The sequence below is a fragment of the Ovis canadensis genome, chromosome 6 (genome assembly GCF_042477335.2).
Source record: "Ovis canadensis isolate MfBH-ARS-UI-01 breed Bighorn chromosome 6, ARS-UI_OviCan_v2, whole genome shotgun sequence".
NCBI lineage: Eukaryota > Metazoa > Chordata > Mammalia > Artiodactyla > Bovidae > Ovis > Ovis canadensis.
Genome location: NC_091250.1, coordinates 100,331,128 through 100,357,655, shown reverse-complemented (window position 1 = coordinate 100,357,655; position 26,528 = coordinate 100,331,128). Strand labels below are relative to the sequence as shown.

At 38.7% G+C, this 26,528-nt stretch overlaps 1 protein-coding gene across 1 annotated transcript in view; it reads left to right on the top strand.

Annotated features, from left to right (window-relative positions):
- Positions 1 to 1,649: 1,649 nt before the first annotated feature.
- The window catches only part of LOC138442981 (transmembrane protease serine 11F-like), a 46,895-nt gene continuing 22,016 nt past the window's right edge, over positions 1,650 to 26,528 (top strand). Inside the window, exons 1-3 of the mRNA XM_069595075.1 lie at positions 1,650 to 1,823; positions 6,258 to 6,465; positions 12,878 to 12,996. Of these exons, the coding sequence (XP_069451176.1) occupies positions 1,650 to 1,823; positions 6,258 to 6,465; positions 12,878 to 12,996 (501 nt within the window). The remainder of the gene's footprint in view (positions 1,824 to 6,257; positions 6,466 to 12,877; positions 12,997 to 26,528) is intronic.

Genomic DNA, 26,528 nt, shown 5'->3' with positions numbered 1-26,528 from the left:
CATTTTCTCCTCTCCACCCTACTTACTGCCTCAGCCTTAGTACAAGCCATTGCCCTTTCTCCTGGACTTTCAAAATGACATCTAAACTGGTCTTTCCATCTGCACTCTTGCTGTAAATTTCATTCATACCTCTGAAATTATTCTAAATTCTCAGCCTAACTAAAACTTTTATTGGTTTGTCACCTCACCTTCGACAGAATAAATTTCAAGCTCTTTACTTTGGGTTATGAGACTCCTCGTGAGCTGGTTCAACCCTCCAGCCTTACCATGTCCTCTTTTGAGTACAATAATGCTGTGAAAGACCTGCCATCATGGATATACTTTGGAAGACATAATTGTTTAAGGGCAAAATTCTTATTTTATGTATGTATTTTCCCAGTATAATTATTATTGCAAAATGCTGTTTTACCTCCCTAGTGTTTTTCGTTTTTAGTTTTTGCACATACTATTTTTTGCCTCTGTTCCTTTCTTCTCTTTTATTCCTGGACAACTTTTATCAAAGTTTTAAACATGTTTCTTTCTTGATAAAACTCCCTGACACAGCACTCTAAGAGGCTGCTTTCTCTTCTTGTACTAAATTTTCTTTTGGCATAGTTCATACTGTCTATTGATTACTTGTTTCTATGTCTATGTCCTCATTTATAATATGAGCATCCTAAATACATATTTTAAAATTTTTATACTTCTTGGGCTCTAGAATAATTTCAAGAATGTTCTCAAGATCATCTCATTTAAAGGATTTAAGTTCAAATAAATTAAGATAGAATTTTTAAGATAAAATTAAAAACATAAAAACTGCTCCAAAATATCTCACTTGTAAAATATTAAATATTGAATCCTATTTGGGGATTCAGAACATAAAACAAATAAATACCAGTTCTCAAGTTGGAGAAAGATAATTTAAATTACTTAAGGTATTTTGGGTGGACAGGTAATATATGAATTGGGATAGGTAAGAGACAAAATGAGACAGGGCAAAAGCTAACAGAGTTTTGTCAAAAGAATACATTGGGCATAGCAAACAGCATTTTCCAATAACCCAAGAAACGACTCTACACATGGACATCTCCAGATGGTCAATACTGAAATCAGACTGATTATGTTCTTTGCAACCAAAGAGATTGAAGCTGTGTACACTCAGCAAAAAACAAGGCCTGAAGCTAACTGTGGCACAGATCATGAACTTTTTATTGCAAAATTCAGACTTAAATTGAAGAAAGTAGGGGAAATCACTAGGCCCTTCAGGTATGACCTAAATCAAATCCCTTATGATTATACAGTGGAGGTGAGGAATAGATTCAAGGGATTAGGTCTGGTAGACAGAGTCCCTGAAGAACTATAGATGGAGGTTTGTAGCACTGTATAGGAAGTGGTGTCCAAAAACATCTCAAAGGAAAAGAAATGTAAGAAGGCAAAGAGATTTTCTGAGAAGGCTTTACAAATACCGAGAAAAGAGGAAATGTGAAAGGCAAGGGAGAAAGGAAAAGATATACCCAACCGAATGTAGAATACCAGAGAATAGCAAGGAGAGATAAGAAAGCCTTCTTAAGTGAACAATGCAAAGAATTAGATGGAAAAAAACAGAATGGGAAAGACTAGAAATATATTCAAGAAAATCTGAGACAAAAAAGAGAACATTTCATGCAAGGATGGGCATGAAGAAGGTTAGAAATGGTAATGACCTCAGAGAAGCACGAGATATTAAGAAGATGTGGCAAAAATACACAGAAGAACTATACAAAGAAGATCTTAATGTCTCATATAGCCGTGATGGTGTGGTCACTCACCTAGAGTCAGATATCCTGGAGTGTGAAGCCAAGTGGGTCTTTTTTTTTTAATATAAATTTATTTAATTGGAGGCTAATTACTTTACAATATTGTATTGGTTTTGCCATACATCAACATGAATCCGCCACGGGTGTACACATGTTAAGAAACATTACTATGAACAAAGCTAGTGGAGGTGATGGAATTCTAGCTGAGCTATTTCAAATCCTAAAATATAATGCAGTTAAACTGTTGCACTCAATGTGTCAGCAAATTTGGAAAACAGCAGTGGCCATAGGACTAGAAAACGTCAGTGTTCATTCCAATCCCAAAGAAGGGAAATGCCAAAGAGTATTCAAGCTAGCACACAGTTGTGCTCACTTCAGATGTCAACAAGATGATGTTCAAAATCCTTCAGTCTAATCAACGGAGAACTTCGAAATGTGCAATCTGGATTTAGAAAAGGCAGAGGAACAAGAGATCGAATTGTCAACATTCATTGGATCATAGAGAAAGCAAGAGAATTCCAGAAAAACATTTACTCCTGCTTTATTGACTATGGGAAAGCCCTTGACTGTGTGGATCACAACAAATTGGAAAATTCTTAGATGAGAATACCAGACCACCTTGTCTGTCTCCTGAGAAACCTGTATGCCGGTCAAGTAGCAATAATTAAAACTGGACATGGAACTGACCAGTTCAAAATTGAGAATGGAGTACATCAAGATTGTATATTTTCACCCTGCTTATTTAACATCTATGCAGAGAACATCATATGAAATCTTGGGCTGGATGAATCACAAGCTGCCATCAAGGTTGCAAGCGGAAAAATGAAAGTTAGTCGCACAGTCGTGTCCGACTCTTTGCGATCCCATGGACTGTAGCCTGTCTGTCTCCTCTGTCCATGGAATTCTCCAGGCAAGAGTATTAGTTTAGGTTACCATTTCCTTCTTGAGGGGATCTTCCCAACACAAGGATCAAACCTGGGTCTCCTGCATTGCAGGCAGATTCTTTACCAACTGTGTCATTAGGGAAACCCAGAATCAAAAATGCTGAGAGAAATATCAACAACCTCACATTTGCAGATGATACCACTCTAAGGGCAGAAATCAGAGAAGGAAATGACAACCCACTCCAGTAGTTTTGCCTGGAGAATTCCATGGACAAAGGAGCCAGGTAGGCTACAGTCCATGGGTTTTCAAAGAGTTAGACACAACTGTGTGACTAACTTTCACTTTCAATGGCAGAAAGCGAAGAGGAACTAAAGAGACTCTTGATGAGGGTGAAAGACGAGAGTGAAATCTGGCTTAAAACTCCACATTCAAAATACTAAGCTCATGGCATCTGGTACTATCACTTCACAGCAAATAGAAGGGGAAAATGTGGAAGCAGTGACAGATTTTATTTTCTTGGGCTCCAAAATAACTGCAGAGGTTGACAGCAGCCACAAAATTAAAAGGCGCTTGCTCCTTGGAAGGAAATCTGTGACAAACTTAGACACCATATTAAAAAGCAGAGACATCACTTTGCTGACAAAAGTCCATATAGTCAAAGTTATGGTTTTTCCAATGTGATGTACAGATGTGAGAGTTGGACCATAAAGAAGGCTGAGTGCCAAAGAATTGATGCTTTTGAATTGTGATGCTGAAGACTCATAAGAGTTCCTTGGACAGTAAGGAGATCAAACCAGTCAATTCTAAAGAAAAATCAACCCGGAATTTTCATTCAGTTCAGTTCAGTCACTCAGTCGTGTCTGACTCTTTGCAACCCCATGAATCACAGCATGCCAGGCCTCCCTGTTCATCACCAACTCCCAGAGTTCACTCAGACTCATGTCCATCGAGTCCGTGATGCCATCCAGCCATCTCATCCTCTGTCGTTCCCTTCTTCTCCTGCCCCCAATCCCTCCAACCATCAGAGTCTTTTCCAATGAGTCAACTTTTCGCATGAGGTGGCCAAAGTATTGGAGTTTCAGCTTTAGCATCATTCCTTCCAAAGAAATCCCAGGGCTGATCTCCCTCAGAATGGACTGGTTGGATCTCCTTGCAGTCCAAGGGACTCTCAAGAGTCTTCTCCAACGCCACAGTTCAAACGCATCAGTTCTTCAGTGCTCAGCTTTCTTCACAGTCCAACTGTCACATCCATACATGACCACTGGAAAAACCATAGCCTTGACTAGACAGACCTTAGTCGGCAAAGTAATGTCTCTGCTTTTGAATATACTGTCTAGGTTGGTCATAACTTTTCTTCCAAGGAGTAAGCATCTTTTAATTTCATGGCTGCAATCACCATCTGCAGTGATTTTGGAGCCCCAAAAAATTAAGTCTGACACTGAAGGATGTTGAAACTCCAATACTTTGGCCACCTGATGTAAAGAGCTGACTCACTGGAAAAGATCCAGATGCTGGGAAAGATTGAGGGCAGAAGAGGGGAGCAACAGAGGATGAGATTGGTGGATGGCATCGCCATCTCAAGGGTCATGAGTCTGATCAAACTCTGGGAGATATTGAAGGAAAGCAAGGCCTGGCATGCTGTGGTCCATGGGGTTACAAAGAGTCAGACACAACTTAGCGACTGAGCAACAACAAGAAGTGTAAAATGGAAATGAGTTTCCGTAGGGACTGAAATCTTATCAAGTATAACTTGCAATTTGTGGTTTCACTAATAAAAATGGGAAGAACTGTAGTCAGAACTTCGAGAGCAATGTTGTTACTCTTTGGAGGATGACTGCTTTGCAAGGTTTTGTTGGTTTCTGCCATATATCAACGTGAGTCAACCATAGGGATACATATGTCTTCCCCCCCTTCAACCTCCCTCCCACCTCCCACCCCATCACATCCCTCTAGGTTGTCACAGACCATGGGGTTGAACTCCCTGAACCAAAGAGCAAATTCCCACTGGCTAGTTTACATATGGTAATGTATATGTTTCAACACTACTCTCTCAATTCATCCCACCCATTCCTTCCTCCACTGTGTCCGCAAGTCTGTTTATGTCAGTGTCTCTGTTGCTGCCCTACAAATAAGTTCATCAGTATCATTTTCTAGATTTCACATATGTGCATTTATATACGATATTTGTTTTTCTCTTTCTGATTTGCTTCACTCTGTATAACAGGCTCTAGATTCATCCACTTTACTAAAACTGACTCAATTTCTTTCCTTGTAATATTCCATTGTATATATGTACCACATTTTCTCATCCATTCATCTGTTGATGAACATCTGGGGCTTCTTCCATGTCCTGACTATTGTAAATAGTGCTGCAATGAACATTGGGGTACATGTATCTTTTTAAATTTAGGTTTCCTCAGGGTATATGCCTAGTAGTGGGATTGCTGGATCATATGGTAGTTTTATTCCTGGTTTTCTGTTAAGGGATCTCCATACTATTCTCAATAGTGGCTATGTAACTTTATATTCCCACCAACAGTGCAAGAGGGTTTCCTTTTATCCATACTCTCTCCAGCATTTATTGTTTGTAGATACTTGATGATGGCCATTCCTACCAGTGTGAGGTGGTACCTCATTGTAGTTTTGATTTGCATTTCTTTAATAATTAGTGATGTTATACATCTTTTCACTTGTTTATCAGCTATCCAGATGAGTTCTTTGGAGAAATGTCTGTTTAGGTCTTCTTCAATTTTTTGATTGGGCTGCCTTTTTTTTTTTTTTTTATCTGATATTGAGTTGTATCTACTGCTTGTATGTTTTGTCAACTGCTTCATTTGCAATTATTTTCTCCCATTCTGAGGGCTGTATTTTCATCTTATGTGTGGTTTCTTTTACTGTGCAAAAGGTTTTAATTTGTCTTGTTTGTTTATGTTTTGTTTTTATTTCCATTACTCTAGGAGGTGGGTCATAGAAGATCTTGCCCTGATTTATGTCAAAGGGTGTTCTGCCTATATTTTCCTCTAAGAGTCTTCTAGTTTCTGGTCTTCTTTTAGGTCTTTAATCCATTTCAAGTTTATCTTTGTGTGTGGTGTTAGGAAGTGTTCTAATTTCATTCTTTTATACATGGTTGTCCAGTTTTCCCAGCATGCCCTTATTGAAGAGACTATCTTTTCTCCATTATGTTGTTACTTTTAAAATAAGCAATTAATAAAAAGTTTAAGGTCATTGAAAAGTATACATATTAAAACCTTTTATTTTTAATCAAGAGATACCAATGAGATTATTATGCAACTTTGTTGCTAAAAGTTTCTGTTTTAAAATATTAAGATGTTATCTATAAATTACCTTTTTATTACATGAGCCTCTGTACTTCACCACCCAAATTTCAAATTGCCAACGTGTTTGACAAAATGTAGAGGGGAGATGCCCTCCCTTCAATGTCAACATCAGTAGAGCTTTAATTAAAACATACTGGGATTGAGGTACTGGGGGAGGGTAAACAAAACCTCGTGTTCCTATCAAAATCTAAGTATGTTATTGTGAATTAGCAGTAGAAACTATTTTCACAGAATTCTATCACACATGGACTTGGAATAGAACTGTACTACAATTTTTTTTTTTAACCTTACTATTTTTCTTTCTGTTTATCACAGACCACTTGAATGTTCACAAGCTGATTACCCACAAGTTGAATATCAAAGAAGACAGCAATGCTGGGGCCCTATAAGTCTATCTCTTTTCACATTGGCAATCATAGCAATCATAGGAATTGCCATTGGTATTGTTACTCATTTTGTTGTTGAGGGTAAGTATACAGGTCACATTTCTATTGCCTCAGTGCTCCATGACTTAATATCTTGAAATTCTCAGTCATATAAAAATTCCATTTGCATGCTATTAGCATTTTAATTATTAATCTTTTACTGATGTTAAATTATAGATTGCCCCAATATTGAGTCCTATGTTTCATATTTCCAGCCAGTGATGCTTGCGATATATTTACATTATTATGAAGACAATCGAAAACAAATACATATTTTTTTAAAAAGAATGAAAACATTATCTTTAGAATAAAAACAAATCACATCATGTGTTGAGTATAATATATATATTTTTAAAATCAATATGTTAATGAGATGCTCTAAGAAAAACTAATAATATGAGAAAATTACATGAAAAATATCTTTAAAGGGCTAAAGGTTAAACATTATTTTTGAAAGAAAAAAGACATTGTTCTACGACTGAAGGAAGAAGAAAAAACTCAGAATTATTCTACCTTAGGTGAAAAAATAGAGTGTCAGTACCACATTTAAACCAAATGACAATCAACCAAAGTCATTTACCTTTGTCTTTGGTGTGTGTATTTATAATCACATATGACTGAGACTTTGCCAAAAATTTTACAAAATTGTATGACCCATAACAATAAAACCATATTTGAAAGAATTCCCAAATGGGGATGAATTATTGTCAATGTGCTCAGCTTACTAGCTTACCTACTTTATTGGGGGATTGATCATATTCATTTCTTAAACTCATATAATAAAGTAATAAACTACATTAAGCTCTGTCTTTCTTGTTAATATCTTTTGTGTTTAGAATGCAGTTCATCTTCAATATTTCATGTGTTCAAGAAATAAAAAGTGAAGGAATAATACAAATAATGGGAAAAAGTATTTTTAAAATATCATAGAAGTTGTGTTAGGTTGAATAATGTCCCCACACCCCCAATACATCTGTGTCTTAACCTTTGTAACTGATGAGTGTTACCTCATACTGCAAAAGGGGCTTTCCAGATGTGATCGCTTCAAGGATTTTGAAGAGCTGTTAGTCTGGATTTTCTGGATGGGCCCTAAATGTAATCCCAGTATCTTTATAAAGGACAGGCAAAAAGCCCAAAGAAGGAAAAAGGCTATGTGACAATAGCAGTAGGGAAGAGGAAAACAATGTGATGTATAATCACAGGCCAAGGAACCAGGATCCCTCTAGCAGCCAAAAAAGGCAAGGAAAAAGATTCACCCCTTAGATCCTCCAGAAAAACAAACAGACATACAAACAGGTCTTAATTTGAGCCCTGTAAAACTTATAGTTTGACCTAAATTGGTGGCCACTGGTCACAGCAGCAATAGGAAATTAATACAGAGGTAGGTCCTTGGACTGTAAGGACATCCAACCAGTCAATCCTCAAGGAAATCAACCCTGACTATTCACTGGAAGAATTGATGCTGAAGCTGAAGCTCCTACACTTCAGTGGAGTGGTCTATAAAAAGATGAAAAGGATAATGTAAGAAAAATTTTAAGAAGACTGTGTGGTGAATGCAGACAAATATAAGCAGTCTGCTGTAGTTTCAACAGAAATTATTAAGGGAACATGGCAAAAAATATGCTCAAGAGGTAAGCAGGACCTAGGTCAAGGAAAACCTTTATAGATCATAGTAAAGTGTTGTGACTCCTTCTCCATTGGCAATGGAGAAAAATGAAAGTGTTTTAATTGGAGAAGTGATATTGTCAAATTTGCAATTTAAAAAGATTTTTCTGCTGGTATGTGGGGAATAGAACTGAGGAAAACAGGACAGGAGGCAGGGTACCAGTTAGAAAGTTGTTACACTTTCCAGACAATAAATGATGAGGAAATGGATGAGAGCATTAATGACAATAGAATTTGTGAAAAGATGATGAGGTTTTACAATTGAGGAGATAAAATTTTCAGGATCTGTTGATTAATAGGAAGAGATCAAAGTGTACTTTAAAATTTCCAGTCTGGGTCATGAAGGAGATTGTAATGACAGAATTTAAGACAGAGAATCTAGGCAGAGTACTTTTTTAATAGAAAGGTCATTTTGTTTTGGATAGACATTAGCTATGGGGATGATGAGGATCTGAATTAAGGATATAACTCTTCTGGGTGGGATAAGGGATTCAGAAGATATTAATAAGTTGAATTCATAGATCTTAAGACTGAAAAATGGGATATTGCAAATGAGAATTAAGCCAGCCGTGAAGAGATATCCCACGCCAAGGTAAGAGAAACCCAAGTAAGATGGTAAGTGTTGCAAAAGGGCATCAGAGGGCAGACACACTGAAACCATACTCACAGAAAACTAGTCAATCTAATCACACTAGGACCATAGCCTTGTCTAAGTCAATGAAATCAAGCCATGCCTGTGGGGCAACCCAAGACGGGCAGGTCATGGTGGAGAGGTCTGACAGAACGTGATACACTGGAGAAGGGAATGGCAAGCCACTTCAGTATTCTTGCCTTGAGAACCCTATGAACAGTAGGAAAAGGCAAAATGATAGGATATCAAAAGAGAAACTCCCCAGGTCATTAGGTGCCCAATATGCTACTGGAGATCAGTGGAGAAATAACTCCAGAAAGAATGAAGGGATGGAGCCAAAGCAAAAACAATACCCAGTTGTGGATGTGACTGGTGATAGAAGCAAGATCTGATGCTGCAAAGAGCAATATTGCATAGGAACCTGGAATGCCATGTCCATGAATCAAGGCAAATTGGAAGTGGTCAACCAAGAGATGGCAAGAGTGAATGTCAACATTCTAGGAATCAGCGAACTAAAATGGACTAGAATGGGTGAATTTAACTCAGATGACCATTATATCTACTACTGCGGGCAGGAATCCATCAGAAGAAATGGAGTAGCCATCATGGTCAACAAAAGAGGCCAAAATGCAGTACTTGGATGCAATTTCAAAAATGACAGAATGATCTCTGTTCGTCTCCAAGGCAAACCATTCAATATCACAGTTATCTAAGTCTATGCCCCAACAAGTAACGCTGAGGAAACTAAAGTTGAACGGTTTTATGAAGACCTACAAGATCTTTTACAACTAACACCCAAAAAAGATGTCCTTTTCATTCTAGGGGATTGGAATGCAAAAATAGGAAATCAAGAAACACCTGGAATAACAGGCAAAATTGGCCTTGGAATGCAGAATGAAGCAGGGCAAAGACTAACAGAGTTTTGCCAAGAAAATGCACTGGTCATAGCAAACACCCTCTTCCAACAACACAAGAGAAGACTCTACACATGGACATCACCAGATGGTCAACACCGAAATCAGACTGATTATATTCTTTGCAGCCAAAGATGGAGAAGTTCTATACAGTCAACAAAAACAAGACTGGGAGCTGACTGTGGCTCAGATCATGAACTCCTAATTGCCAAATTCAGACTTAAATTGAAGAAAGTAGGGAAAACCGCTAGACCATTCAGGTATGACCTAAATCAAATCCCTTATGATTATACAGTGGAAGTGAGTAATAGATTTAAGGGTCTAGATCTGATAGATAGCGTACCTGATGAACTGTGGAATGAGGTTCGTGACATTTGCAGGAGACAGGGATCAAGACCATCCCCATGGAAAAGAAATGCAATAAAGCAAAATGGCTGTCTGGGGAGGCCTTACAAATAACTGTGAAAAGAAGAGAGGCGAAAAGCAAAGGAGAAAAGGAAAGATATAAGCATCTGAATGCAGAGTTTCAAAGAATAGCAAGGAGAGATAAGAAAGCCTTCCTCAGTGATCAATGCAAAGAAATAGAGGAAAACAACAGAATGGGAGAGACTAGAGATCTCTTCAAGAAAATTAGAGATACCAAGGGAACATTTCATGCAAAGATGGGTTCGATAAAGGACAGAAATGGTCTGGACCTAACAGAAGCAGGAGATATTAAGAAGAGGTGGCAAGAATACATGGAAGAAATGTACAAAAAAGATCTTCATGACCCAGATAATCATGATGATGTGATCACTAATCTAGAGCCAGACATCTTGGAATGTGAAGTCAGTGGGCCTTAGAAAGCATCACTACGAACAAAGCTAGTGGAGGTGATGGAATTCCAGTTGAGCTGTTTCAAATCCTGAAAGATGATGCTGTGAAAGTGCTGCACCCAATATGCGAGCAAGTTTGAAAAACTCAGCAGTGGCCACAGGACTGGAAATGGTCAGTTTTCATTCCAATCCCAAAGAAAGGCAATGCCAAAGAATGCTCCAACTACCACACAATTGCATTCATCTCACATGCTAGAAAAGTAATGCTCAAAATTCTCCAAGCCAGGCTTCAGCAATACATGAACCGTGAACTCCCTGATGTTCAAGCTGGTTTTAGAAAAGGCAGAGGAACAAGAGATCAAATTGCCGACATCTGCTGGATCATTGAGAAAGCAAGAGAGTTCCAGAAAAACATCTATTTCTGCTTTATTGACTATGCCAAAGCCTTTGACTGTGTGGATCACAATAAACTGTGGAAAATTCTGAAAGAGATGGGAATACCAGACCACCTGACCTGCCTCTTGAGAAATCTGTATGCAGGCCAGGAAGCAACAGTTAGAACTGGACATGGAACAACAGACTGGTTCCAAATAAGAAAAGGAGTACGTCAAGGCTGTATATTGTCACCGTGCTTATTTAACTTATGTGCAGAGTACATCATGAGAAACACTGGACTGGGAGAAACACAAGCTGGAATCAAGATTGCCGAGAAAAATATCAATAACCTCAGATATGCAGATGACACCACCCTTATGGCAGAAAGTGAAGAAGAGCTAAAAAGCCTCTTGATGAAAGTGAAAGAGGAGAGTGAAAAAGTTCGCTAAAGCTCGACATTCAGAAAATGAAGATCATAGCATCTGGTCCCATCACTTCATGGGAAATAGATGGGGAAACAGTAGAAACAGTGTCAGACTTTATTGGGCTCCAAAATCACTGCAGATGGTGACTGCAGCCATGAAATTAAAAGACGCTTACTCCTTGGAAGAAAAGTTATGACCAACCTATATAGTATATTCAAAAGCAGAGACATTACTTTGCCAACTACAGTCCATCTAGTCAAGGCTATGGTTTTTCCAGTGGTCATGTATGGATGTAAGAGTTGGACTGTGAAGAAGGCTGAGCACCGAAGAATTGAAGCTTTTGAACTGTGGTGTTGGAGAAGACTCTTGAGAGTCCCTTGGACTGCAAGAGATCCAACCAGTCCATTCTGAAGGAGATCAGCCCTGGGATTTCTTTGGAAGGAATGATGTTAAAGCTGAAGTTCTAGTACTTTGGCCACCTCATGTGAAGAGTTGACTCATTGGAAAAGACTCTGATGCTGGGAGAGATTAGGGGCAGGAGGAGAAGGGGACGACAGAGGATGAGATGGCTGGATGGCATCACGGACTCAATGGATTGAATCTGAGTGAACTCCTGGAGATGGTGATGGACAGGGAGGTCTGGGGTGCTGCGACTCATGGGGTCGCAAAGAGTCAGACACGACTGAGCGACTGAACTGAACTGAACTGAACTTGGGTGAATGTATAGACGTGTAAGTTGTTCAGAAGATAGAAAACAGGATATGAAGCAAGGTTTGAATCTAAAAAGAGATAAATAATCCTGGTTAAGGATAGAAGTGGGCTTCCCTGGTGGCTCAGTGGTAAAGAATCTGCCTGCCAATGTAGGAGACATGGGTTCAATCCCTGGGTCAGGAAGATCCCTTGAAGAAGGAAACGGTAACCCACTCCAGTATTCTTGCCTGGATAACCCCATGGACAGAGAGCCTGGAGGGCTACAGTCTGCTGAGTTGCAAAATAGTCGGACACGACTTGGCCACTATTCAGCAACAACAAAGGACAGAACTACAGAGTTCTCCAAAGTAACCGGTGAGAGGCCAAGAGCAAGAGAGAAAATCAGAAGATAATAACTGTTTTGCCCTTAACAATGGCAGCGACAGTGGTTTGTTAAGAGTCCATTACAGAAAATTGATGCCTGCATGGGCAAAAAGGAAATGCAGATTTAAAATACTGGTTTATATTTAAGTAAGTTTGTCATTAGTGTAGAAAAAAGTGATCACCCGTTCGATATAGCTTCATAATGCAGCTTAGTTATAATATACCTATATTACAATTCTTTAAGGAAAATGATAATTTTTATTATATGACTGTCAGCAATTGTTTTCAGCATTTGAATTTTTATTGTATGTTGTGTATCTGATTGTGTGAAAATTTTTATATGCATAGACACTAGAAATGGAGGTTCTGAAAGTATAATCTATTTTAGCTGGATGCAATGATAAAAATTACACAATATTTTTAAAAATGACTATGACTAATTATATAATGATAAGAAGAAATAAGCTGTGTTATTGTAAATCGATTTCCTGGGGGAAGGGGACAAGCAGTTGATCATGTCTAAGCATGAATCTTTTGTTTATTTTTACCTTTCAGATGATAAGTCATTCTACTATCTTGCCTCTTTTAAGGCTACAAATATAAAATATAGAGAATGTTATGGAATGAGAACCTCAAAACAGTTTATAGAAAGGAGTCATCAGATTGAGAGAATGGTAAGCCCAATAGAAATTTTGAAAGCTTATGAATGTTTCTCTGCCTGACATTGAATGTGATTGTTATAGAAACATAATTTCTCCATGGCTCAGTTTCTTCTTCTATAAAATGAGGATAATATAGTAGGTCATACAGTTTTAGCATAATGTATGTAAAATATTTAGAGTAATGTCATATGCCATTAAACATATTAGAGTAGGCAACTAATTAACCTCTGAGGAAATTGTTGGTTGAAACAGGTATTCTCAGTTTAAGTTATGTTTAAATTTAAATTTCTCTGTTAAAAACAGATCAATTTTTAAACTCTTGATTTCCTTTCTTGGTTCATTTTCCTTAAACTTTTCTTTCAACATAAGAAAATAGGATTGTGATGCTTTGTCTCGTCATTTTGTGGTTTTGATTTTGAAACACATAAAGGGTCACATACAAGACTGTGTGTCTATGATTCTTATCAATCTCAAATTTAGTTATGTCCCTCAATTATTTTGGCTTTCCTTGAAAACCTAGGCAATTATCAAGGCATTTCTAATTTTTTAAAGTATATCAGGCAAGCAAAATCCTTGCCTATTATAGTAGAAAGTCAAATAAAAGAGTTTATTTTTGTTTAATAAAAAAATACGTCCTTAGAGACTATAGATTTCTTTAGCAAAACCCACAGCATTGGACTAGAGTATAATTAAAGTCATGAGAGTTATTCTAACAAGGAAGTAAGGGGTCTATAGAAAGCGGACTTAATTAGTATGGTTTTTATGATTAGCTATAGACACTATCTCTCTTTTTTAATTCCTTACTTATTTAAATTAGAAGATAATTACATTACAATATTGTGATGGCTTCTACCATACATCAACATGAATCAGTCATTGGCATACATGTGACCCTCCATCCTGAATCCCCCTCGAAACTCCCCATCTACCCCACCCCTCTGGCAGATGAATGGATAAGGAAGTTGTAGTACATAGACACAATGGAATATTACTCAGCTATAGAAAGGAACACATTTGAGTCAGTTCTAACATAGTGGATGAACCTAGAGCCTATTATACTTAGTGAAGTAAGTCAGAAATAGAAAGACAAATATCATATGTTAACTCATATATATGGAATCTAGAAAGATAGTACCAATGATCCTACGTGCAGGGCAGCAAAGGAGACACAGACATAAAAAATAGACTTTTGGACACAGTGGGAGAAGGACAGGGTGGGATGATTTGAGAGAATAGCATTGAAACATATACATTACCATATGTCAAACAGACTATCCCTTAATTAAGGGAGGAGGACTTTAGCACTCCCACTCTTAATTGTACTCTTTCTCTTAATTGTTAACAACATAAGAAAGTATTTGCATTTTATTTGGCTGTTTATTCTTATATAGCTTGATTATATGTAGTTCCATTCTAAAGGTTGAAAACAAACACTGGTTTATTTTTCGTACCTATTTAGATAGGGTTTTGCATTTAAATAGGACAATGTTTTTACAGTTTTGTTGCCACAGTTCTTTTTCAACTTTATTTGTAGGTGGCTTTATTTAGAATTTTTATTTGTAATTGAAATATAATTGATATATAACATTATGTTAGTTTCAGATGTACAACATAATGGTTGATATTTGTATAAATTGAGAAGGAACACCACCATAAGTGTAGTTAACATGAAACACCGTAGGTAGTAATAATTTTTTTTCTTATGATGAGAACTTTTAAGATTTACTCTCTTAGCAACTTTCAAATATACAATGAAGTGTTAGTAGATACAGTCACCATGTTATACATTATATCCCAAAGAACTTATTTATTTTATAACTGGAAGCTTGCACCTTTGACCACCTCAGCCCGTTTTGCCTAACACTCATCTCTCACTCCTGGCAACCAGCAATCTGTTCTCTAGATATGAATTTGTGGGTTTTTCTTGTTTGCTTACATTCTATATCATTGAGATCATATGGTATTTATCTTTCTCTGTCTGACCTACTTCATTTAGCATAACGCCTTCAAAGTCCATCAGTAAATTGTCAAAAATAGCAAGATTTCATTCTTGTCTATGTCTGAATAGTTGGCTCAGGTGGTAAAGCATCTGCCTGCAATGCGGGAGACCCAGGTTCGATTCCTGGGTCGAGAAGATCCCCTGGAGAAGGAAATGGCAATCCACTCCAGCACTCTTGCCTGGAAAAATCCCATGGACAGAGGAGCCTGATAGGCTACAGTCCATGGGGTTGCAAAGAGCTGGACACGACTGAGCGACTTCACTTCACTTCATGTCTATGCCACATCTTCTTTATCCAGTTATTCATTGATGAACACCTAGTTTGCTTCCCTGTCTCAGCTATTGCATGACTAATAGCGGTGTAGCATGGTTGATTTAGGGATTTAAGTTTGTTCTTTCCCCCTATGTGAATAAACAGTTGTTTTAGCACCACTGATTGAATAGTCAGTCCTTTCCTGGTTGATCTGCCATGTCACTTCCACCACAATTCAAGTTTCCATATATGATGTGGAATACTGCTGGGATCTGTAATCTGTTCCATCCAACAGCTTGTTTTTCACTGGGTCATTACCGTGATACTTTAACCTCTACAGTTTGACAATGTGTCAATACCTGTTGTACTAATTTCCTAGGACTGCTGTAGCAAATTACAAAAAACTAGTGACTTGAAACAACAGAAATTTATTCCCTCACAGTTATGGAGACCAGAAATCTTAAAATCAAGATGTCAGCAGCCTTGGAAGTCTTTAGAGAAGAGTTCTTCTTTGCCTCTTCCAACTTCTGGTAGCCTCAGGCATTCCTTGTCATGTGACTACATGAACTTGATCTCTGTCTCCATCTTCACCTGGCCTTCTCCAGGTTTCTTTGTTTCTCTACTCTGATAAGGATACTTATCATTGGATTCAAAGTGTTCCTGGATGATGTCTACACTGGTCTCATCTTGATATCCTTAATTACACCTGCAAAGACTCTTTGCCAAGTAAGGACACATTTACACATTCCCAGAGTCAAATGTATCTTTAGGGGGCCAGCATTCAACCCATACACCTGGATTTATCATCATTTCTTTCAGGTATACCGTAGTTTTTCTTGTCCTTTTTATTTCCCATACCAAGCGTGCGCGCACACACACACACACACACACACACACACACATCCCCTCATATTGAGGTTTTGATTTAGCGTGCTTCAAATGTAGAAATCTAGAGAAATAATTGACACCATTTATTTATATTTATTTGCTATATTTCAATAGAGCTTTAAAATTATTTTCTTAAATGTCTCGTATATCTTAGTTAAATTTAATCCTAGATGATTGTTTCATTCCAATCCGAAAGAAAGTCAATGCCACAGAATGCTCAAACTACCACCTATTGCACCCATCTCACACCCTAGTGAAGTAATGCTCAAAATTCTGAAAGCCAGGCTTCAGCAGTACATGAACTGTGAACTTCCAGATGTTCAAGCTGGTTTTAGAAAAGGCAAAGGAAGCAGAGATCAAATTGCCAATGTCTGCTGGATCATGGAGAAAGCAAGAGAGTTCCAGAAAAACATCTATTTCTGCTTTATTGACTATACCAAAGCCTTTGACTGTGTGGATCACAATAAACTGTGGAAAATTCTGAAAGAGATGGGAATACCAGACCACCTGACCTGCCTCTTGAGAAACCTATATACAAGTCAGGAAGCAACAGTTAGAACTGGACATGGAACAATAGACTGGTTCCAAATAGGAAAAGGAGTATGTCAAGGCTGTATATTGTCAGCGTGCTTATTTAACTTCTATGCAGAGTACATCATGAGAAACGCTGGACTGGAAGAAACACAAGCTGGAATCAAGATTGCTGGGAGAAATATCAATAACCTCAGATATGCAGATGACACCACCCTTATGGCAGAAAGTGAAGAGGAACTAAAAAGCCTCTTGATGAAAGTGAAAGAGGAGAGTGAAAAAGTTGACTTAAAGCTCAACATTCAGAAAACTAAGATCTGGCATATGGTCCTATCACTTCATGGCAGATAGATGGGGAAACAGTGTCAGACTTTATTTTTTGGGCTCCAAAATCACTGCAGATGGTGACTGCAGCCGTGAAATTAAAAGACGCTTACTCCTTGGAAGAAAAGTTATGACCAACCTAGATAGCATATTGAAAAGCAGAGACATTACTTTGACAACAAAGGTCCATCTAGTCAAGGCTATGGTTTTTCCAGTGGTCATGTATGGATGTGGGAGTTGGACTGTGAAGAAAGCTGAGTGCCGAAGAAATGATGGTTTTGAACTGTGGTGTTAGAGAAGACTCTTGAGAGTCCCCTGGACTGTAAGGAGATCCAACCAGTCCACCCTAAAGGACATCAGTCCTGGGTGTTCACTGGAAGGACTGATGCTGAAGCTGAAACTCCAATACTTTGGTCACCTCATGCAAAGAGTTGACTCATTTGGAAAGAATCTGATCCTGGGAGGGATTGGGGGCAGGAGAAGGGAATGACAGAGGATGAGATGGCTGGATGGCATCACCAACTCGATGGACATGAGTTCGAGTGAACTCCAGGAGTTGGTGATGGACAGGGAGGCCTGGCATGCTGCAGTTCATGGGGTTGCAAAGAATTGGACACGACTGAGCGGCTGAACTGAACTGAACTGAGATGATTGTTTTGTGGTTGTTTGGTTTTATGTGTATATGGGGTTTGTTTGTTTTTGGTCATTGTTAATGGATATCTTTTCCAAATGCATTCTTTAAAAATGGTTTTTACCAGTGTGTAGAAATGTGATGAGCTTTTATAACCTCTTTTCACTCTGTCTCCTTTTTCTCATGTGGTATTTCCAAGTGCTGAGTCTCTCCTGGAGCTTTTAGAGCAGAGAGACTCCCTTTGTGGTTGAGTTGCCTTGATCCACAGTCTGGTCCAGTGATTTCCAATTATGGGCACTTTTGTTTCCCTAAAGATATTTTACAATTCCTGGAGACTTTTTTTTTTTTTTTGTTATTGTCACACTGGGAGGAGGAAAGCTGCTGGCATCTAGTACCCAGAGGTTCTGACTATTCTTCCAACTTTTACATTCTCCTCCTTGCTCACTATTTTCTGACCATAATGGTCTTCTTTGAGATTCAGTTCAGTTCAGTCACTCAGTCATGTCTGACTCTTTGTGACCCCATCGACTGCGGTATGCCAGGCTTCCCTATTCATCACCAACTCCCAGGGCTTACTCAAACTCATGTCCATTGAGTCAGTGATGCATCCAACCATCTCATCCTCTGTCATGCCCTTTTCCTCCTGCCTTCAGTCATTCCCAGCATCAAGGTCTTTTCACATGAGTCAGTTCTTCGTATCAGGTGGCCAAAGTATTAGAGTTTCAGCTTCAACATCAGTCCTTCCAATGAATATTCAGGACTGATTTCCCCTAGGATAGACTGGTTGGATCTCCTTGCTGTTCAAGGGACTCTCAAAAGTCTTCTCCAACACCACAGTTCAAAAGCATCAATTCTTTGAGATTACCTACACATTTTTTTCCTTCTATCTGGAACTGCACCCCCTGATCCCACTTTTTCTGTTGCTTACTTCTTCTGATCCTTCTGATCCTTCCTGTATCCTTCATGTATCATGTTACCTCTCTGGAGGTAATTATAGACCCTCAGCCATTATCCTGAATTACCTTACTGTTTTAGTTACCTTTTAGGGGGGCCATTCTACAGTTTGTGGCATTTTAATTCTCTGACAAGGACTGAACTAGGCTCTCAGCAGTGCGAGTGTAGAGTTCTAAACTCTGGACCACCAGCAAATTCCAGCCTTTGTATTTAACTATTTATTACTGGCTTTCTCTCTATTCTATGAGCCCAGGGACCACAGCTTTTTGTTCCTACTCTTTATCCAGTATTGTCACAGTAACAAATCTGGGATACTCTAGCCAATTGTTCTGAATGAACAGATAAGTTAGAAAAAAAGGAAACAATGGGATACAATGAAAGAGTCTTGAAGCACTGCAAAAGCCAGCATTTTTTTTTCCTCATACCATTGAGTAAGATTAACCATAGCTGGAGAATCAATGAATTTATGAAAATGTTACTGTGTACCTCTTTTGTGCAAGCTAATGAAAAATGCCAAGGTCTACATAGTACAGTTCCTTCTTTATTTGGAGTGTATAATATTGTTTATATGTGGAAGTTTAGACATGGACAATATTAGAAAAAGATAATTTATGTAGCAAATGATATGACATATAAGAGCTTACAAGACTGAATGATAATACTAGAGCTGCTATATTGCAAAATATAATAGTTTAATATATGACTCAAACAATCAGTATTTTAGGGGTTCCAAGGAAGTAAACATCTCTTTGAGCTAGCAAAAAGCTTCCTTGGAAAGGAAAGCAGTCTAGTGTGGTTTGGGAAGGGGATATTTTTTTGTTTGGTTGGTGTGTGTGTGTGTGTGTGTGCGTGTGTGTGTGTGTGTAGCTTTTCCCCTGAAAGAAGCAGGGTATCTGCAGAACTTGTCTGATTACTTTCATGGGTAGGCCCAGAAAGGGATTTCCTAGTTCTCACCAGTAACTACTAATCTTCCATAAAGACCTAATCTGCATGCAGTTCCCAGCCAGAGGGAAGGCACAAGCTCAAGCTTGCCAAAGACAGTAACTTTTGGTTACTGGGTGTACTTTCAGTCAGGGCCACACATATTTTTTCAATTATGCTCTTTTAATTTTGATCCTGGAGTCACATCAAGGGCTACAGTTTGTGTCTGACTTTAAGGAAAATGTTTTATTTTCATTTTACCAGATTAAGGGCAGGAGGAGAAGGGGGCAACAGAGGATGAGATGGTTGGATAACAGCATCAACGCAATGGACATGAATTTGAGCTGTCTGCTCAGTAAAGGAAGGGGAAGCCTGGCCTACTGTACTCCATGGGGTAGCAAAGAGTCGGATATGACTTAGTGACTGAACCACAACAAACGGGCTTCGTCATTATCTTATTTAAAATGGGGTACTCTCTAGTAATCTTAGGTTTCAGTTCAGTTCAGTTCAGTCCCTCAGTAGTGTTCAATCTTTGTAACCAAATGGACTGCAGCTTGACAAGCCTCCCTGTCCATCACCAACTCCCAGAGTTTACCCAAACTCACGCCCATTGAGTCAATGATGCCATCCAACCATCTCATCCTCTGTTGCACCCTTCTCCTGTCTTCAATCTTTCCCAGCATCAGGGTCTTTTCCAATGAGTCAGCTCTTCACATCAGGTGGCCAAATTATTGGAGTTTCAGCTTCAACATTAGTCCTTCCAATGAACACTCAGAACTGATCTCTTTTAGGATGGACTGGTTGGATCTCCTTGTAGTCCAAGGGATGCTCAAGAGTCTTCTCCAACACCACAGTTCAAAAGCATCAATTCTTTGGTGCTCAGCTTTCTTTATAGTCCAACTCTCACATCCATACATGACTACTGGAAAAATTGTATCCTTGACTAGGTGGACCTTTGTTGGCAAAGTAATGTCTCTGCTTTTTAATATGCAGTCTAGGTTGGTTGTAACTTTCCTTCCAAGGAGTAAGCATCTTTTAATTCCATGGTTTCAATCACCATCTACAGTGATTTTTCAGCCCCCCAAAATAAAGTCTGACACTGTTTCCACTGTTTCCCCATCTATCTGCCATGAAGTGATGGGACCAGATGCTATGATCTTACTTTTCTGAATGTTGAGCTTTAAGCCAACTTTTTCACTCTCCTCTTTCACCTTCATCAAGAGGCTCTTTAGTTCTTCTTCACCTTCTGCATTAAGGATGTTGCCATCTGCATATCTGAGATTGTTGATATTTCTCCCAGCAATTTTGATTCCAGCTTGTACTTCCTCCAGCCCAGCATTTCTCATGATGTACTCTGTATAGAAGTTAAATAAGCAAGGTGACAATATACATCCTTGATGTACTCCTTTTCCTATTTGGAACCAGTCTGTTGTTCCATGTCCAGTTCTAACTGTTGCTTCCTGACTTGCATACAGATTTTTCAAGAGGCAGGTCAAGTGGTAGGGTATTCCCATCTCTTTCAGAATTTTCCACAGTTTATTGTGATCCACACAGTCAAAGGCTTTGGTATAGTCAATAAAGCAGAAGTGGATGTTTTTCTGGAACTCTCTTGCTTTCTCCATGATCCATCGGACATTGGTAATTTGATCTCTGGTTCCTCTGCCTTTTCTAAAACCAGCTTGAACATCTGGAAGTTCACGATTCACATATTGTTGAAGCCTGGCTTGGAGAATTTTGAGCATTACTTCACTAGTGTGTGAGATGAGTGCAATTGTGCAGTAGTTTGAACGTTCTTTGGCATTGCTTTTCTTTGGGATTGGAATGCACACTGACCTTTTCCAGTCTTGTGACCACTGCTGAGTTTTCCAAATGTGCTGGCATATTAAGTGCAGCACTTTCACTGCTTCATCTTTTAGGATTTGAAATAGTTCAATGAAAATTCCATTGCCTCCACTAGCTTTTTTCATAGTGATGTCTCCTAAGGCCCACTTGACTTCACATCCCACAATGTCTGGCTCTAGGTGAGTGAACACACCATCGTGATTATCTGGGTCATGAAGATCTTTTTTGCACAGTTCTTCTGTGTATTCTTGCCACCTCTTCTTAATATCTTCTGCTTCTGTTAGGTCCATAACATTTCTATCCTTTATTGTGCCCATCTTTGCATGAAATGTTCCCTTGGTATCTCTAATTTTCTTAAAGCGGTCTCTAGTCTTTCCCATTCTATTGCTTTCCTCTATTTCTTTGCACAGATCTCTGAGGAAGGCTTTCTTATCTCTCCTTGCTATTCTTTGGAACTCTGCATTTAAATGGGTATATCTTTCCTTTTTTCCTTTGTATTTTGCTTCTCTTCTTTTGACAGCTTTTTGTAAGGCCTCCTCAGAGAGCCATTTTGCTTTTTGGCATTTCTTTTTCTTGGGGATGGTCTTAATCCCTGTCTCCTGTACAATGTCACAAACCTCCATCCATACTTCATCAGTACTCTGTCAATCAGATCTAGTCCCTTAAATCTATTTCCCATTTCCATTGTATAATTGTAAAGTATTTTATTTAGGTCATACCTGAATGGCCTAGTGGTTTTCCCTACTTTCTTCAATTTAAGCCTGAATTTGGAAATAAAGAGTTTATAATCTGAGCCAAAGTCAGCTTCTGGTCTTGTTTTTGCTGACTGTATAGAGCTTCTACATCTTTGACTGCAAAGAATGTAATCAGTTTGATTTCAGTATTGACATCTGGTGATGTCCACGTGTAAGGTCTTCGCTTGTGTTCTTGGAAGAGGGTGTTTGCTACTCCAAGGACAAATTTGTCTGTTTCTCCAGGTGTTTCTTGACTTCCTACTTTTGCATTCCAGTCCCCTATAATGAAAATGATATCTTTTTTGGGTATTAGTTCTAAAAGGTCTTGTAGGTCTTCATAGAACCTTTCAACTTCAGCTTCTGCAGCATTATTGGTCTGGGTATAGACTTAGATTACCCTGATATTGAGTGGTTTGCCTTGGAAATGAACAGAGATCATTCAGTTGTGGATGTGGCTCTTGATGCACACAAGGTGCAATGCTATAAAGAGCTATCTTGCATAGGAACCTGGAATGTCAGGTCCATGAATCAAAGCGAATTGGAAGTGGTCAAACAGGAGATGACAAGAGTGAACTTCAGCATTCTAGGAATCAGTGAACTAAGATGGACTGGAATGGGTGAATTTAACTCAGATGACCATCATATATACTACTGTGGGCAAGAATCCCTTAGAAGAAATGGAGTAACCATCATAGTTAACAAAAGAGGCCAAAATGCAGTACTTGGATGCAATCTCAAAAACAACAGAATGATCTCTGTTAGTTTCCAAGCCAAACCATTCTTAAGTTTAGACCATTAAAAAAAGAAGGATACAATTAATTTTTTTGTAATTTGGACTAAATATAACATTTACTTATATATACTGATCTTCCAGTAGATAAATATAAACATAGATTTAACTTCTCCAGAAATTGGTTACAGCAATGATTAGGTGTCCAAAAAGAAGTGGTCCCCTTAGCCTTGTTAAACTAGAAGCAGAAAAAAAGCAAATTCCTAGGAGATTATCTTTTATTAGGTTTAGATTCAGGAAATAAAAGATGCTTTGAGGACTTCTTTAAGGGCTTCCTGCCCCCAAACCTCTACCTTCACCAACCTGAAAATCTGTCATCAGGCATATAAGTAACTTGGGGTTGTCAATGTCACTTAATGCTTAAGAATACAAGCTCTCGAGCCAGATATCCTGGGTTCACATGGCAGAACAACCACTTCCAATGCCAATTTAGACAATTAAGTGTCTTGAGCTTCAGTTTTTTTCACCTATAAAATGGGACTGATGAGAATAAAGAAAATACTCTCCTCATAAGGCTGTGTGAAGTTGACTAAGGAGCTGGTCCAATGCCCACCATGTAGTATGGACTTAATACATGTAAGCTATTATTAGTGGTTACACCAATAGTGTACTATACCAGAATCTACTCATTTTTTACATAGAGGTCAACTCCTCAAGGGACCATGGTCTTATTAATATCACATTTTAGTTCAAATAGATTCTTAGTAATTTCTTACACTCTGATATGACAGAATCCTGATCCTTCCTACAGTGCCATTATGTACACAGTTCAGAATTTCAGAGGCCATTTATATTAAAGTGCTAAACATCTTAAGGGCTTCCCAGATGACTCAGTGGTAAAGAATCTGCCTGCCAAAGCAGGATGCAGGAGATGTGGGTTTGATCCCTGGGTTGAGAAGATCCTCTGAAGAAGGGACTGGTTACTTACTCCAGTATTCTTGCCTGGGGACATCCATGAACAGATGAGCAGAAGCTATGATCCATAAGATCACAAAAGAGTCAGACATGTGAGCATGCCTGCACATATGCAGAGATCTTAACATCACATTTTCTCCTTGTTCCTTGAGAAATGAAAATGAAATGTGTTCTGAAAAACTTAGTGAATCATAAGTGACATAAATCAGAACTGCTCCAAACCCCTGGAATGACCACTTATGAAGGGGGTAGAAGTCACTACTGGGGTCTCCTGGCTTCTGCCTTGCTTTAGATTCCCACAGAGTTTAACTTACCCTTGGCAACATTATTTGCAGATAAAGCAAAAACAGCCATGTTATTATTTTCTCTCCTTTATGGTATTCTTGAACTTTCATTCATTTTCTCATTTATTCATTCATTTATTTAATCCATCTAACATACATTGAGCATTTACTGTGGACCAGGCATTGTGTCAAACAATAAACATACAGTCCAGAGTGGGAAAGACAATTGTAAACCAGTGTGATAATTGCTATGATAGAATCATGTGCAAGATGCTGGGGTGGCTTCAGTTCAGTTCAGTTCAGTTCAGTCACTCAGTCACTTCCAACTCTTTGCAACCCCATGGACTGCAGCATGACAGACCTCCCTGTCCATCACCAACTTCAAGAGTTTACCCAAACTCATGCCCATTGAGTCGATGATGCCATCCAACTATCTCATCTTCTGTAATCCCCTTCTCCTGCCCTCAATCTTTCCCAGCATCAGTGTCTTTTCCACTGAGTCAGCTCTTCGCATCAGGCCAAAATATTGGAGTTTCAGCTTCAACATCAGTCCTTCCAATGAACATTCAGGACTGATCTCTTTTAGGATGGACTGGTTGGATCTCCTTGCAGTTCAAGGGACTCTCAAGAGTCTGTCCAACACCACAGTTCAGAAGGATCAAGTCTTCAGCGCTCAGCTTTCTTTATAGTCCAATTCTCATATCCATACATGACTACTGGAAAAACTGTAGCCTGGACTAGATGGACCTTTGTTGGCAAAGTAATATCTCTGCTTTTTAATATGCAGTCTAGGTTGCTCATAACCATAACTTTCCTTCCAAGGAGTAAGAGTCTTTTAATTTCATGGCTGCAGTCACCATCTGCAGCTATTTGGGAGCCAAAAAATAAAAAATAAATAAAGTCTGCCACTGTTTCCACTGTTTCTCCATCTATTTACCATGAAAAGGAGAATTTAATTTTGTTTGAGGAAGGCAAGTCAAAGACAAGTTAGTTGTCACTGAAGAATACCATAATTGTCATTGAAGAAACTTACCTGAAAAAAAAAAGTATACTGAAGGAAGAGGGAAATGAGTGTGCAAAATTGTAAAGGTGTGAACCAGGACAGTAAGATTAGGAAAGAACAGGTAATAAAGAAGATAATAGGAGCAGGATTAAGAAAGGACCATGATATGCAGATGATACCACTCTAATGGCAGAATGCGAAGAAGAACTAAAGAATTTCCTGATGAGGATAAAAGAGGGTAATGAGAAAGCTGGATTAAAATTCAACATTCAAAAAAGTAAGATCATGGCATGCAGTCCCATAACTTTCTGGCAATCAGATGGAGAAAAAATGGAAACAATGACAGTCTTTATTTTCTTGGGCCCCCAAAAGCACTGTGGATGGTGACTGCATCCGTAAAACAAGAATTTGCTTGCTCCTTGGAAGAAAAGCTATAACAAACCTAGACACTGTATTAAGAAGCAGATACATCACTTTGCTCACAAAAGTCCATATAATCAAAGCTATGGTTTTTCCAGTAGTTATATACAGATGTAAGGGTTGGACCATAAAGATAGATGAGGGACAAAGAATTGATACTTTTGAACTGTAGTGCTGGAGAAGACTCTTGAGAGTCCCTTGGACTGCAAGGAGATCAAACCAGTCAATCCTAAAGAAAATTAACCCTGAATATTAATTGGAAGGACTGATGCTGAAGCTGAAGCTCCAATACTTTGGCCACCTGATGTGAAGAACTGACTCATTAGAGAAGACCCTGATGCTGGGAAAGATTGAAGGCAGAAGGTGAAGGGGATGACAGAGGATGAGATGGTTGAATGGCATCACCAATTCAATGGCCATGAGTCTGAGTAAACTCTGGGAGATAATGAAGAACAGAGAAGCCTGGCATGCTGCGGTCCATGGGGTCTCAAAGAGTCAGATACAACTGAGTGACTAAACAGCAACAACAACAAGGCCCATGAAGGGTTAAGATTGTGGAGCTCATACTAAGAGACACTGGGTTTCAAGCAGGAGTGTAATATACTCAGACTTGTGCTTTAGGGATCTCGTCCTGGCTGCTGGCATATTGGGTAACAAGTAGGGGAGGAAAGACAGAGTTGAATCACATAAAGGTGCCAGTGAGGGGAACACTGCAAAAGCCTGAATGCAAGTTTTGAAGGAGCTGATTTTTAGACCACAGCAGTGAGATGGAAGGGAGAGGGAAATTCAGTATTTAATGAGGTAAAATCTACCGAATACTGTTATTAATTTAGAGGAATCAAGGAGAAGGAAGAATCTATTGGGCAAGGGAACCAATATTCCCTCTTCCCAAAGAAGGCAAGATTACCATGGAACTGGTCCCTACGTAAACTTACATGGACCTGCAATTCCTGAATTTTGACTTTCACTCTGGTATTTGTTTGTTTGTTTTTTTTTAATCTTTTCAGGCAGTGCCTCAATACTCTTTTGGGGATCAGGTAACTTTAGGAGATAAT